At 42.3% G+C, this 14816-nt stretch overlaps 1 protein-coding gene across 1 annotated transcript; it reads right to left on the reverse strand.

Annotated features, from left to right (window-relative positions):
• Positions 1-492: 492 nt before the first annotated feature.
• Positions 493-13646, reverse strand: LYNX1 (Ly6/neurotoxin 1). The gene is made up of 4 exons (XM_088481515.1): positions 13547-13646; positions 13044-13104; positions 6205-6315; positions 493-1137 (listed from the first exon to the last, which is right to left on the reverse strand). Exons 2-4 carry the CDS (start codon positions 13090-13092, stop codon positions 941-943), a joined length of 357 nt encoding a protein of 118 aa, XP_088337641.1. The 5' UTR covers positions 13093-13104; positions 13547-13646; the 3' UTR covers positions 493-940.
• Positions 13647-14816: the final 1170 nt, after the last annotated feature.

A 14816-nucleotide genomic window follows, 5' to 3' on the forward strand; every position in this document is an offset into this window, starting at 1 on the left:
CGTGCGTGGCCGTTTGAACGACGTTGCATGGACGTGCATAAATTAGCCACTGCGACGGCATACACAGCTTGTGTACTCACTGCGTGCGACGAGACCTGCAATTTCTGAGTAAGGTCAGACCTGCTGTAATTGTGCGCGAGGGTCCGTTGTTACTGATGTATACGCAGGACTGCAAGGTATTATGAATGTGAGATAGCGGTAGTGGGCGTTTCTATGCTGGCTGTGCGACGACTGTGCGATTGTAAATATTAGCATATTTTCACAGCAGACCAGCGTGCGTAAATGCAGCCGTGATTGCAATAGAGATCCGTGCTGAATCCTGCCAGTTGATTCGATGCAACTCGGAATCCCTAAGTTCAGGTGTTTTTGTATTTCAGGAACTCTGAACCGCACATCTCTACTGTACCTTACATTGTGCTCAACACATATCACATGTTGGAAACTACATTTTAATATCCCCCAATGTCTGTTATAAAAAAAAAAAAAAATCAGTTATGACAAATAAGTTTTAATATTTAAAATCTGGGTTCAGTAACATTATACAACATTTAGTACTCAATTTAATCAAAAATACAGGTACAATTATATATGTAAAATCAGGCAACTTTGAAGGTATTAAAAAGTGCCTCCAGAGTAAATCCTATGCGAATCAGTTCATTGGAGACTTCATATCACAAAGGCAGAGGCAACATTTGGAAAAATGACTCAGACAGTGGCTGGTGAGTTACAATAGATGCATGTATTGTCAAGATGCCGCAAATAATGGAGAACGAGGAGAAAACTCATAGGAGGCTTAGACAAGCTTGAAGAGAATAGACTAAGCCACGTGTTGTCTCACTATGGCTAGTCTACAAAAGAACAGTCCTGTGCATTTGTACAATCAACCTTGTTAAAGGTAGTCCTATAGTACTGGCTTTGCAGCTCCTGCAGTGTAGAAAGCTCACATGGCATTTAATAGCCACAAAAGGACCATCCCTAGCCCAAGGGAGAAAGAGATCTTAAGTGAGTTGCCGCTGTTACACCGGTCGGTTTTGCAACAGGTAGTGGTATAGTCAAAGTCAAAGACGCTATCCTTTGATGAGTTAGTAGCTTTACATTCTGTTGCGCAATCCTGCTTGGTAAACAGGGAGAATTTACCTGTAATGAAAGAAATTAGAGTGTTAGTTTGTGTTAATAATTGGATACCTAGAATCTTAATGGGATTGCCCAATTTTAGACAACCACCTTCTTCCTTGATGGACACCCCCCCATACGCCCCATATAACAAATGGTGGTGTAGCACATTTACACTCATACAATCTAAGGGAATGTAGGGAGCGGTAGAGAGTGTGGATATTAATGAGATTGGTGATGCAGGAGGGAGTGGAATGATTGAGGGCTTTATGAGTAAGGGTGAGCAATTTGCAGGAGTAGTGGGCAAGACCGATTGCCGAGAGACTTAAATGATTAAATGGTTACCACTTGCACCTGTAGAGGCATCACCAAAAGCGACCCACAAGTGTAACTACTACCAATCGATCAAGTAGTTCTCTAATTCTAGAGCTGGCAGCCTTTATCACTCAATGGGAGAGATGTATTAGATCTTGAAGAGAGAGAAAATTGAGAGATAAAGTACCAACCAATCAGCTCCTAACTCACTATACAGGCTGTGTTTGAACAATGACAGGATCCGATTACTTTATCACTCTTTCTACTTTGCCTCTTTCTACGGCTTAGTATGTTTATCCCTTTAAACCTCCTGGAGAACTTTGAAGAACTGATAGAGGCTGAGATCATCACTGAAGTAGCCCAAGTAGCTATCAAAAGTTAAAAAAATCTCTACAAATGCCTGGGACCTGGACCCTTAATATAGAAAAAAAAAAAAAACTAAGCACGTTCTATCTTCCTTCCCTATTTTAGTTTACTTTGTTTGTTCTCATCTCAATGGTGCCTACGGTGTGTTTTAATAGGACAACTATTGCCACTTATCAACCAACAACAACTAGAAATTATTAGCTAATGTCATTGCCTCCAAAATTAACTTTGGTTGGGTTACTTCTGTTGTAAAGACTAGGTGGCCTTTGTCCCTGAAAGTCATAGTGTACATGGTTAGTGTACATGGAATTGCAGATCTTTGACAGATTTGTAAGCAACAGATCCCATCCACGTTTGTCTCTTGGCCTCTAAAAGGCTCAAAGGTATCATGTGGGACAGTCTCTCTCTGCGCTGAAGTATCTGGGCTCTGGTGGCATGCTCCTTCTGTCATGGGCTTCAAATCTTTACAATTGCCCAGAAGCAAAAATTCAGTATAATGGATTCCTTCACAAACCTTTACCTCTTTGTAAAGGTGCCTAAAAGGATGTCCCCCTAGCTCCCCATCTTTTTTTCTTGGTCATTGACTTGGAGTTTCTAACTTATAAAATTTGGACCAACAGCGATCGATCAGGAGTGGAGATTGGGGAGGGATATTGTTTGCATGATATAAGCCCCCTGATATCACCATGCATATAACTTTTTTTTTATCTAACCTTTCCAATGTTCTCCCCCACTTCTGGGTGATTTCTGACCTTGTGGTCAATTGCACTCCAACTCTAAAGCCTCATATTTCATTGCTGGACCAGGTGGTCCCATTATGAAGACTGAATTTTAATGTAAGTCTACATTAGTGCATTTGCACATAACACACACTAGTGCATATAAAAACCTCTATTTAGTTGACTAGTAGCAATCTGGAAACCTAAAGCAATTAATCTATTTCCTTGCTGGGACAAACATATGTCAAATAATTTCCCTCTCCCCTAAGCTGCTTTAGAACTCTTCAGCTTGGCATCCGACGTTCCACTCTCTGGTTAATGCACAAAGTAATTATTTTCCTTTTTCTGGGGGGGTCCACATAATAGCAAATATGAGCAGAAACTATGTATCTCCATAACCTAAAAGGGTAGTCTGGGTGGTAACTAACCTAACTGAGTTCTATCAGAGCTTCAAAATAGTTTAGCTCACGATTTCCAACATCAGAGACCCCAATGTGGGCATCTATAGAAATACTGTACAGCCATTGATACCTTACTACGGACCCTGATTACCTGCATCCTAATAGCCTACCCCTTTCACATCGCAAACCCGGGTCGCCATAATAACCCAGGTTATTGCAGATTTGGTGCCTTTTAACTCAACCCGGGTTGCCCATGTTAAAACAGTGTGATGTAATTTTTAAAGGATTTTATTGGCTCACAATTATGATGACGTTTTCAGTAAAGAAAAAGGAGGGGCTGGGGAATGCTTGCAGTGCAGCAATCATGGCCGACAGAGCACATGTCACAGATGCAAAGTGTGCAAAGGGCCTGATTCAGAGACGGACGCTCTGAGCGAGCGCTCGCTCTGAATCAGGGAGTTTTTTTTTGTTCGGCCTCCTGGCCGCTCGCATAGCTGTGGGTGACCACCCCCAGCTATTGCGAGCTGCCAGGTTGATGGTCGCGATGGTCAGGACCATCGCGACCATCGGGCTTGCGACGGAACCCTTGCGGTAGGGTCTCGTTGGCCTCAAGCCCTAGTGAGCTTCCGGCTCTAAATAGAGCCGGAAGCTCACCACTGACATCACTAGAGATATCAGTGGGGCCGCCCCCAAACGGCAGGCGTTCCTTCGGGCACGCCTCCGTTTGGCCAGCCACCCCCCCTGCCCGCCTACCAAACGGGGCGAGCTGTCAATCACCATTGACATCTTGCCCCCTTTGATGAGAGACCCGGAGCGACGGAGTGCCCATCGCTAGCCAGGTCTCGCGCATGCGCACGACGGAGCCGGCTCAGTCGTGCACATGCCCAGTGGGCAAACATCGACCCGGTTGCGAGCGCTCAGCGCTTGCGACCGGGTCTGAATAGGCCCAAAGTGTGCAGTGCAGGACAGTAATGTAAATACAGAGACTGCTGTGTGTTCAGGCTGGTCAGCTGACTGGAAAAAGCCAATCAGCACTATTTTCTCAGACTATCCCGGGTCTGTACCATTTTAGAGCCAAATAACCCGGGTCTGACCCGTGTTTAACCCGGGTTGGTCGACCCGGGTTATTCATTTTGGTGCATTTTAAAATCATGTCGACCCGGCAACAACCCGGGTTATTTTGGCGATGTGAAAGGGGTATAAGTGTTGTTATGTAATAGCCCTCCCAATACCCCAATGTCTCCTTTTAAATCCAGATTAAGGATAATGTTAACAATAAATTAAAAAGTAGCCACTTCAGACAACTACGACCTTTAAACACATCTGTTTAACTACACTCCTGTCCACCGGAGTTGGCTGCCCAGTATACGGGCTGCTTAATGTATTTTCTTGCAGTAAAAGATTGCAAGAGGTAGTAATAACAAGGCTGATATTGGTTGACTTTTAGTAGATGGGTCTTAGTATTAGTCAACTATACTCCTCTATGATCTTTTAAAATAAAAAGAAATATTATTAGAATCTGGTGTCAATAATTGCAACCAGAGACTAATTTAATTAATTATTGGAGCATAGAATACTGTGTGCATTGATGTCAATAACGTAAAAAGAAGGTTTAACTGGCATATGGAGAAATCAACGAGCATCCAAAATATTTGCCATAAGAAATTCTAGTGGGTATTGGATATACTCTCTAATTAACACTCCTGCACATATAATTTAAAACTTCTGATATTAATTAGGATTGCAATTGGCCCCTTGGTTTTGTCTCATCTGTTTTTTTTTGTGCCTCAGAATTGGTTCCTCTCTTTCCCCTTGGGCCTGATACAGTTTTTTTTATTGTACAGTATGTGCTTATTGAGTTGTATTGTACAGTATGTGCTTATTGAGTTGTATTGTACAGTATATGCTTATTGAGTTGTATTGTACAGTATGTGCTTATTGAGTTTCTACAGCTGCATTATTCAATTTGTTTAAATTATACTATACTGACTGTTTTGGGGGAAATTGAAAAATAAATTTAGTAACAAGAAGTTTTGTTAGTCCCACTGGCACAATGGGGGAGATGTATCAAGGCTTGGAGAGAGATACAGTGGAAAAGGTGTATGAAACAACCCATCAGCTTCTGAGGGGCCTATTCATCAACACTAAAAACGTTTTTAAGGACATTTTCCTTAAATAACGTTATTTTAGTATTCATGAAGCCACTTAGCACAGGAGATATCACTGATATCTCCTTGCTAAGTTCCCCTGCGTTAATTTCCACACTCCCCATACATTAGTATGGGGATGTGGAAATTATGGTATTCATCAAATTCCGAAAATTATAAATTTTCGGAATTTGATGGAGGTACTAGCCGCCACTGTGAGGTGGCGAATAGCAGGTGAAACTTACCCGCTTCCAGCTTGACAGGTTCCCCGGCGTCTTCCTCCGGCGGTCTGGTGCGTCCTCTGGCTCCGGAGGCTGGTTGGACACTGTGTGCTCCCAGCAGAACACAAAGATTAGAAGAAAGAAATTTTTTTTTATTTTTTTTCTGATCTGTACTGTGGTCTGCTGGGAGACCATGTGACAGACCAGCAGGACGGAGCCGGAGGCTGCTGCGCGGACAGGTAAGTGCAGAAGGGGGGGGGGGGGGGGGCAGGTGAGTGGGGACACACACACACAAACTTACCACATGTGTAGGCAGTGCTGCGCATGCGCTGGGTTAACGAATTTAACAGCGCATGCGCAGCACTGTTTCCAGCTGCGATGAGTTAGAGCAGGCAGGGATAACTATCTATTTCATGAAAAGCTGTCATCGCAAAAATGACAGCTTTTCGGAATAGATAGTTATGGAGAAAAGGAATGATGAATTCCTCCTGTAATTAGGTAGAACGCCATGCAAGTTCTAAACCTAATTACCTCCAGGGAAAGTTTAGTAATGATGAATAGGCCCCTTAGTGTCATCTATTTAGCACAGTCTTTGAAACGACGATTGGTTGCATGGGGGATCTTCTCCCTTTTATCTCTCTCCAAGGCTTAATACATGTCCATCAATTTATTTAAGGTATAAATTAGTCTACTAGAAGTATTATTTAAGGTGAATATCTGTAATTAAGGAGGTGGTCTAAATGTGTCAGTAAGCAATATCTTTTTTGCTAAAGATTCAATAGGTTTACTGTATATATTTCATGATGACCGTGCCCAGACCCTGTGTCATTTGGATAATTGAGTGTAAATAATTCAGTTATCTCAGATATACAAAAGTTCTGATCTATAATAAAGTATAGAGATGTTATGTTCTCTTTATTACTTATGGAGGTTTTGGTGGTGGAGCAGGTTCCGTTGCAGGATTCAGTTTTGGCGTTGGTGAAACAGATGGAGAGAGCTCGGAACTTGCAAATATTACATGTCAGGGCCGAAGCTGTAAAATAAGAGAAACTGAGTTATACTCCAACACATAAGAGGTCAAATTGTGCCTGGCACAAAAATAAACACTTTCTGAACATGCAAACACAAAATTAATTTATTCAAACATTTTAGGTATTATTTGCATCCAGTCTGACTTGGGCAGTACATAGCCTACCATTAAGTTAAATGAAAAAAACAAAAACTTAAATACATATTTTAATGCAATGCAGTGTATATTTTCTAGAGCTCGTATTGCCTAGCACAACAATGGCTTGTAAATCACCCAAGGGGAGACGTATCAAACCTTGGAGAGAGATAAAGTGGGGTGAGGTAAATTACCAACCAATCAGCTTCTAACTGACATTTTACAGGCTGTTTTTGAAAAAAGACAGTTATGCTGCGTACTGCTGGCCGCCCGTACACTTGCTGCAAGGACCCACCTGACTGACCTCTCATTTAAGCGGCCCGCCCAGTTGTGATGTCAGCTCAGACACATCAGTTGAACGACTGGTAAGTGTGTATACGCTTACTAATCGTTTGATAGACCCGTCTGCCAGGTGTGTACCCAGCTTAAGCTGATTGGTTAGTACCTTAACTCTATCCACTTTATCTCTCTCTAAGGTTTAATAACTCCCTATCCTCTCTCCATTGGTCACTGTTTTTGGTGTAAAAAGACTCTAAAAACTATTAGTCATTGATAGAGATCACTAAAGCCTACAGTTGAGAAACCTAGATCTAAATATTGGGAAGAAGGATGGCACCTATGCGGTATGCTCATTAACCCCAAACCCTGCCTATATTCTAAGAAATCCCATACCCTGCAGCCATCACCATAGAAGACCCGCTCAGCAAGACACAAGATCTAAATCTTCTTTAATGCCTTAACGGAGGTTGCATGATTCCAATGTGCCTCCTGGATCACTCTCATATGTGAAGTGTTGAACTGGATCATCATTAAAGGAATCTTGAGGCATTTTTCCAGCCCCCAATTTATTTTCCTTAAGAAATAATGGCGACTGGCTACAAGACTCAAGAGGAACATCAGGAGTGCACACATAGGGTCCAGGGTGTGCACAGGCACACCCTAATGTTGGACGCCATCTCCATACCTGTCATCAAAATTACTGGAGCCACCAGCATTCCAATAAAGTGACAGTGTCTGTGAGTGACTCACATAGTGATTCATAATACATAACAGCACTAATGTCCTTCACCCCTGAGGAACTAGGAGTTCAGGCTCGGGTCTGTTGTCAATTCGGAACTTGGATTTAAAAAAACAAACTGGTTTCGAATTGCCTGTAATGTAAACAGGTCCAAATTACAGAATTTTAGCTTTTTTTAAAATCGAAATTTCTAGATTTTTAAGGAATAACCAGATTAGAATCAAAACACTTGAGGGTGGTTTTGCCAAAACACGCATTGTAATTTAGAACCAAAACACGCGGGTCCGTGCACTTCTCTAATAAAACACAACATCCAGTTCTATTAGGCATAAAGTGAATTGGGGGCACTGCTGTGTGGCATAATATGGTTATAGGTAAGTGAGCTGAGGGATCTGGGGTAATAATGAGAGATATGTCAATATGGGAAGAATTTAGGTAGGGCATCATATAGGAGGATTCAGTGGGACATGATGACGAGAGGGGACACTGATGACATGAAAATAGTGCTTGACACACCCCTCAGTGCAGAGTATCTCATGACGCATCTCCTAATGAAATCTGCTGTCACCGTTACTCACCTTGTTGGCACTAGTGGCCATTACGGCACGTATCGGTGACACATACCATCCCGGAGTGATTGGCTAGTTTTAACCTGAAAATTAGCCCTCCTTGTATAGTCTCTGATTGAGTGTACAATCAAGTATTTAGAAGGTACAGGTGAGATTATTGTGCACTAGACCTTTTAATGCACTTTGATGTTGTTTTTACCTGAATGTACAGTACATGTTGGATCATATTCATGTCACTGGACACAGATCACTTATACAATGACATTTTTTGTGTTAGGATCCAGGACTTGATTTGACAAAAGTACAGGGCACAAAGTCATGTGTCCCTGCCAAGGTCTACACCTAAAAATGTTTAGCTCCTCCTCTTTCAAAAGGTATTTAAGCTCACAGTAGCCCTACAGTTCTTATCTTATCAGCCAGAATAGTTGAGGCGAATATGCTGTTTACATTTTCCCTTCATCACTACTGTTACACTACTGTATTATACCCCTAATACTAGAAAGGTTAATATTGCATCGGTGAACTGAATATTCCTAGCACTATCAGCAAAGACTGCAGACATCTAGGTTGAGCCCTTTTGTGCTGTATACAATAAAGGAATTGTTGCTACAATCGGATCAATTGCAAATCATTGTTATTTACCATTTCCGTGAAACCCCCAAAATTTTACAGGTTTCACTTGATAAAATTAGTTAGATATACAATAAGAAAAAGATAATTTGCAGAGGGGCACAGAGTATTTTGGTAGGTGGCATGACTTCTGTTCAGAGCAGGTTGAGCCAGAGAAATGCATTTTTTGGGAAAAAAAAAAATGTATCCTGTAATAAACTATCCTGTAATAGTTTATTACAGGATACATTTTTTTTTTTTTTTTTTTTTAGAGAGAGCAAGAAACATACATGCTAGAAGTAGAGAGTTATTATTATGCTGCATTGTGTGTGGCCTGAGGCTGAAAGAGCCAAAAGTTGAAAATAGTTTTGGTTGTGGTTTTGGTTCTAATTTATCATCGTGTTTTGGTTTTGACAAAACCACCCTCAAGTGTTTTGGTTTGGATTCGGTGTTGGTTTGGTTACGGAGTCATTAAAATCGATTAAAAAAGTGATAAAACACCTAAATTAAAGGAATCCAAGTTCGGTTTTTAAATCCAAGTTCCAAACTGACATCAGACCTGAGCTGGGACTCGGTTTTACTCGGATCCCAAAGTGATTCCGAACTAGGACTTGATTCGGGTATGTTCGTATTTCAGGATGACCGAACCACACATCGCTACTAAAAATTATGTAAGTAATTATATCAATGTAGCTAGAGGTCTGGAGTTAGAAACGTTCACTATTAACAGTCTGGACTGGTTTCTTGTGTTCCCCTCTCTTGACCCTCTGCTCCGCTGATTTTGCACCTTGCACATTTTGTACAAGCTCCCTCCCTTTCATACCGACATCTACTTGTTCTTCTCTCTCCTCCCAGCTAACATTTCATACGAGCGAACAAAGGAGAAGTCAGAAATTCCACTCTTGACTTATCAAGTATTTACCTTATAAAGTCAGGTTTCTCTGGCAGAAACCCGGAGAGAGCTTAACATTATGCAATGATACAAATGAGAGTTTCTGTCTGCTACTTAAAGGGGGTTGGGTGCAAAATCCCGGCTATCGGGATCCCGCTGTTCAGAATACCGACAGCGGCATCCCAACAGCCAGAATCCCGACATCCATAGGATCTGTTGGTAAGCATTTTCCCTACCCCGTCTTCTACCCTAACCCTCCCCGGGGCCTAAAGCCAACGCCCCCCTTGCTAGTGCCTAAACCTAACCTCCCCTCCCCGCACTCTAATCCTAAAACCCCCTCCCCAGTGCCTAAACCTACCCTCCCCTAGTGTCTAAACCTAACCCCCCCCTCCCTGCACCCTAATGTTAACACTCCCTCCCCAGTGCCTAACCCTCCCCCTAATGCCTAACCCCGCTTCCTAACGCTAACGTCCCCCTAACACCCCGATACTTACCTTTAGAATGCTGACGGTCAGGACACTGGTGCCGGGAATCCGGGATCCTGACCAGTCAGGATTTCGGCACTGGTATTTAGACCATCGGCATCCCGCATGCCAACCACATCACCTTGAAGGGTATACCTTGGCTTGTGATAGCAATGAGATAGTGCTTTCACGTAGGTGAGGAGGGTGGGTAAACATCTCAGGTAGAGTCTCTGTGGGTTGCAGTTCCATTAAGAATGGTCCCCTATGACCTCTTTATAGAAATACCCGTTAGAACAGCAAGCATGTAAAAGTACCTTCTACTAGGAGTGACAGGAAGGGGCTATAGCAATTACTGCAGAATGGTAACTTGGAGACTTCATGCAAACCTTATTATACTGTATTTGGGATCCAAATCCGGGTTGGGTACGGAATGGCAGCACTCAGGATCCTGGCAGTCAGAAGCTAATGCCGGCATCCTGACAGAGTTAAACACTATTTCTATCAATACCCCTAAACCTAAACATCCCTCCCCCTAGTGCCGACCATAGCCCTCCCCCTAACCCCAATACTTACCATCAGGATGCCAGCGATCTTGATGCTGGCATCGGGATTCTGACTGGTGTCAGGACTCCGGCACCGGAATTCTGGGCGTCACTATACCAACAGCCAGGATATGAACTACATGCCCATAAAACACCTTGTATATGATTATTTATGGGAAATGTCCTACAAGAAAACCGCCTCATAGAACATCTTGCAATGCCAATTAAAGGGCGCTTATTACAGACGCCTCCTAAGAATCATATTGTATGTTATTTAACACTCAATTGAGGAACAATATTTATGCACCCATCTTATACGGATCATTTGTAGGGCTTTGTATAGTTTAGGACGTATATGTAGGAGAAGCTCTGCAGGAGAAAGAAATACAACCCTGGACTTGGCAGGGGTTATCTGGCACCCTTTAAGCCAAGGGAGGAGAATATACCATTGATCAATGATACTACAAGACCACCCACCATTCATGCCTTTTTGGGCAGCAACTCACAATGTGCATGATCACAGATTATCCTAAACCATAATGGTTCCCATCTGTGTGACAAACAGGTCAATGGCTGCCCAGTGCCCCAGATTCCCTAAATATCTAAAGCTTGCCATGGTCATTCTTCTTGAATTTAGACCTGGATGTATCTACACCAGGGGTATTCAACATGCTGCCCTCCAGCTGTTGTGCAACTACACATTCCAGCAGGCCCTACCACAGTTTTAGTATGCCCTAATAGCAAAACTGTGGCAGGGCATTCTGGGATGTGTAGTTTCGCAACAGCTGGGGAGTCACATGTTCAAAACCCCTGACCTACATTGTCAACACTAGTGAGAAGAGGTTTATGGGACAATTTTTCTGTATATGGAAACTAACAGGCTTTCAAGATCTAAGCAACTACTGGTCAACTGGGTGTCATGATATTCTGTTTTTAAATGATGGGGTCGCCCTAACTTTTAGAGTATTTCTTCTCTTTAAGACTGTGGGGTGAGAAGCTTTATCGTATAAAGTGAGGTATTTCCAGTAATAAGCAACAAAGACTATATAGGTTCAAGACACAGAGATAGCACAAGATCTAGTACTAAAGGAAGCCTAGTTACATATCCCTTACACAGCTACAGCCCTCATCTGTAAACAGCCACCTTGGGAGTGAAGAGGAAGGGGGGCGAAATGAGTCACTCCCATCCACTTAGCCTACCCTCCCATGGCACTTGGAACAGATGCTCTTCTGCATTTTTCTAGGGCATCGTAAAACGATGATCTGTGCAGTTACTACAGAAACCAAAAGGTGATGCTCTGCAGAAGGTGTGTGTATGTATATATATATATATATATTTTCATAGGAGTCTGCTACATTTATTGCCTACAAAGATGGCAAAGGCATCCATTTCCCATTGCAATAAATTACTGAGTACTGTTCTAGATCACAAATATAGGCAACATATGGCTCTTCAGCTGCTTTTGGACTACAAGTCCCAGCTGCATATTCTAAGTCTGTTACATGTTATACAGGGAATCGGTATGTAATGCCAGTGACTGTTTAGCCGCTGGATCAAATACAGACAGCGGTAGCCCGGCGGGTCCAAATTTCGACAGCTGAAGGCAAGTACCCTAACCCTCCCCTCTCCCCTCCCTAACCCTTCCTTAGTGGTGACTAACCCTAACCTCCCCCCTTTAATGCCTAAACCTAACCCCCCCTCCCCGTACCCTAACCCCCCCAGGGGGGTGCCTAACCCTATCCACCCCTAGTGGTGCCTACGCCCAACCCCCCCCTTCCCCTATTCTAATCCTAACCCTCCCAGGGGGTACCTAACCTTAAGTCCACCCTGAGGTCCCTAAACATAACTCTTCCCCCCCACGCGCGACTAGACACTAAGACACCCGGCATACCTTCGTTCGGTATGCCGGGTGTCGGGATTCCGTAGTGGGGCTAGCCTATCTTTTTGCCCATGTCAGGATGTAAGTGGCGGGATAGCGACCGCCTGTATCCTGACTGCATCCAGTTATAAAGGATAGAATATACCAAAGACAAAATACAAATACAATAGAGTTCAGTAAGTTTTGCAGGTTGACAGGACTCTGAAATGCTCAAGTCCAGACTCGCTATCCAAAAATGCAAACAATCTAATTTGGAGACAATACAATTCTATATATATATATATATATATATATATATATATATATATATATATATATATATATATATATATATATATATATATATATATATATATACACACACTTTTTTTTTTTTTATGATGTCTTTATGAGAACCTGAGGTCAGTTAAACCCTTATGCTTCCAGTACGCAATAATGAGGGTTTTTCATCACAAGTCCCTTCCACAATTATACTACTACTCTATATATATATATAAATGTACAGTGGCTGGTAGTATGTTAGGGCTCGTTTTTTATCATCAGTTCTGATAGGGAAAGTGAGTGCATCTCTTGCATCTTCGTATTGTCACAAGAACTGCATAAAAAAAATTCAAAGACTTACCGACTGCAATCAGTCCAAGGGCGACTCCCAGGCACACAAGTGTCTTCATGGTCCTTGTTTTCTGAAAGGGGGAATTAGAAACCGCAGATTATTTTTAGATTCTGAAGTTGTGTGAAAAGTTTCAGAGGCTCCAAAGTTGACAGAAAAGAGATGCCCTAGGGAGCAGGAAAGACTAGAAAACAAGATGGGATAATTGCAGGGAGGAACCAGATTTCCAAAATGTAATAAATAAATAAATACCGCAGGTAACACTGAATTACAAAAAAAATAAGAATCTTATTTATCTTCCAGATTGTTGACTTCAGGCAAAATGCTACCAAAGGTTCCAGAATACAGTGTTCTTGTAAAGACCGGATAAAGTATAAAATTTAAGATATCCAAAAACAGTTTGGAGAATACCGTTTAATCCCAGAGTTGTGATGAGTCAGGACAGAATTTTAGAGAGAGTTCTAAAAATATCCAGAAAAGGTTGTGATTGAGTAAATATAGTACTCTGACATTACCAGATAGTCCCAGCGTCTGCTCCTGGTGTCCCCCTGCCTGTATAGAGCACTAGGCTATAAACCCCCATCTATATACTTCTGCCTGGGGGAGGAGAATTTGGATCAAGTTACTGCCTGCCCTGCAGACCACACCTGTCTAGCTGTTTGTGTGCAGCAAGCGTAGCAGCGTCATGTAATGTGAGTGTTAAGGGACCCATTCAACCTGTGATTCTCCAGCTGTTTTGGAACTACAAGTCTCAGCATGCCCTGTCTGGGAGGGCATGACACAGCCTGCAGTTCCACAATAGTTTGAGAATAGGTAGATTATTATATTAGTTTTTAAATGATAGCATGTCTGTGAGTTTATTATTTGTGTTACAGTCAGAGGCTGATGTTGGAACATGTGTAGTGTTTTCAGTGACTGTACCATTTACATTTGTGTATCTGCAATGTACTGTATACACTGTCCTTAGGCTGGCACAGAGACACACACACACAGGCATACACAACACACACACAGTTACACACACACAGGCATACACAGTTAAACACACAGACTGCACGCACAGACACACACATAATGCACCCACTGGACACAGACAGACACAAGGGTTCACACTAGTGACTTGTGTACTGAGATACAATCTGGCATATTGAGAGCCTGGGTATATATACACAGACAGGTATACACAATCTGGCATACTGAGAGCCTGGGTATATATACACAGACAGGTATACACAATCTGGCATACTGAGAGCCTGGGTATATATACACAGACAGGTATACACAATCTGGCATACTGAGAGCCTGGGTATATATACACAGACAGGTATACACAATCTGGCATACTGAGAGCCTGGGTATATATACACAGACAGGTATACACAATCTGGCATACTGAGAGCCTGGGTATATATACACAGACAGGTAAATCATCGTGGGGACAGTAACACAAAAGCTCCTTCATCTCTACAGCATGGCACTTGGAAAAGAGAATTTTCATATAATCCATGACAGATATAGGCAAATATGCAGCTCAGGGCCGGCTGCTCGGGCAGGGTGTTAGTGGAAACGGGATACAGGGGGCATATCCTGCAGGAAATGGAATAAACAGGTTATGCTGTACTTTAGTGCTAGTGGAATAAATCCGTTATAATGACTAGCTAATGTTATTAGAATGTGTTATTAGAAATACAATAAACTGTAACAGTGGAATAGACAACATGCTATATGTGTGTGTGTGTGTGTGTGTATATATATATATATATATATATATATATATACAGTCAG

Source organism: Taudactylus pleione, unplaced genomic scaffold, assembly GCF_031769625.1.
Source record: "Taudactylus pleione unplaced genomic scaffold, aTauple2 ptg000274l, whole genome shotgun sequence".
Classification (NCBI taxonomy): Eukaryota; Metazoa; Chordata; class Amphibia; order Anura; family Myobatrachidae; genus Taudactylus; species Taudactylus pleione.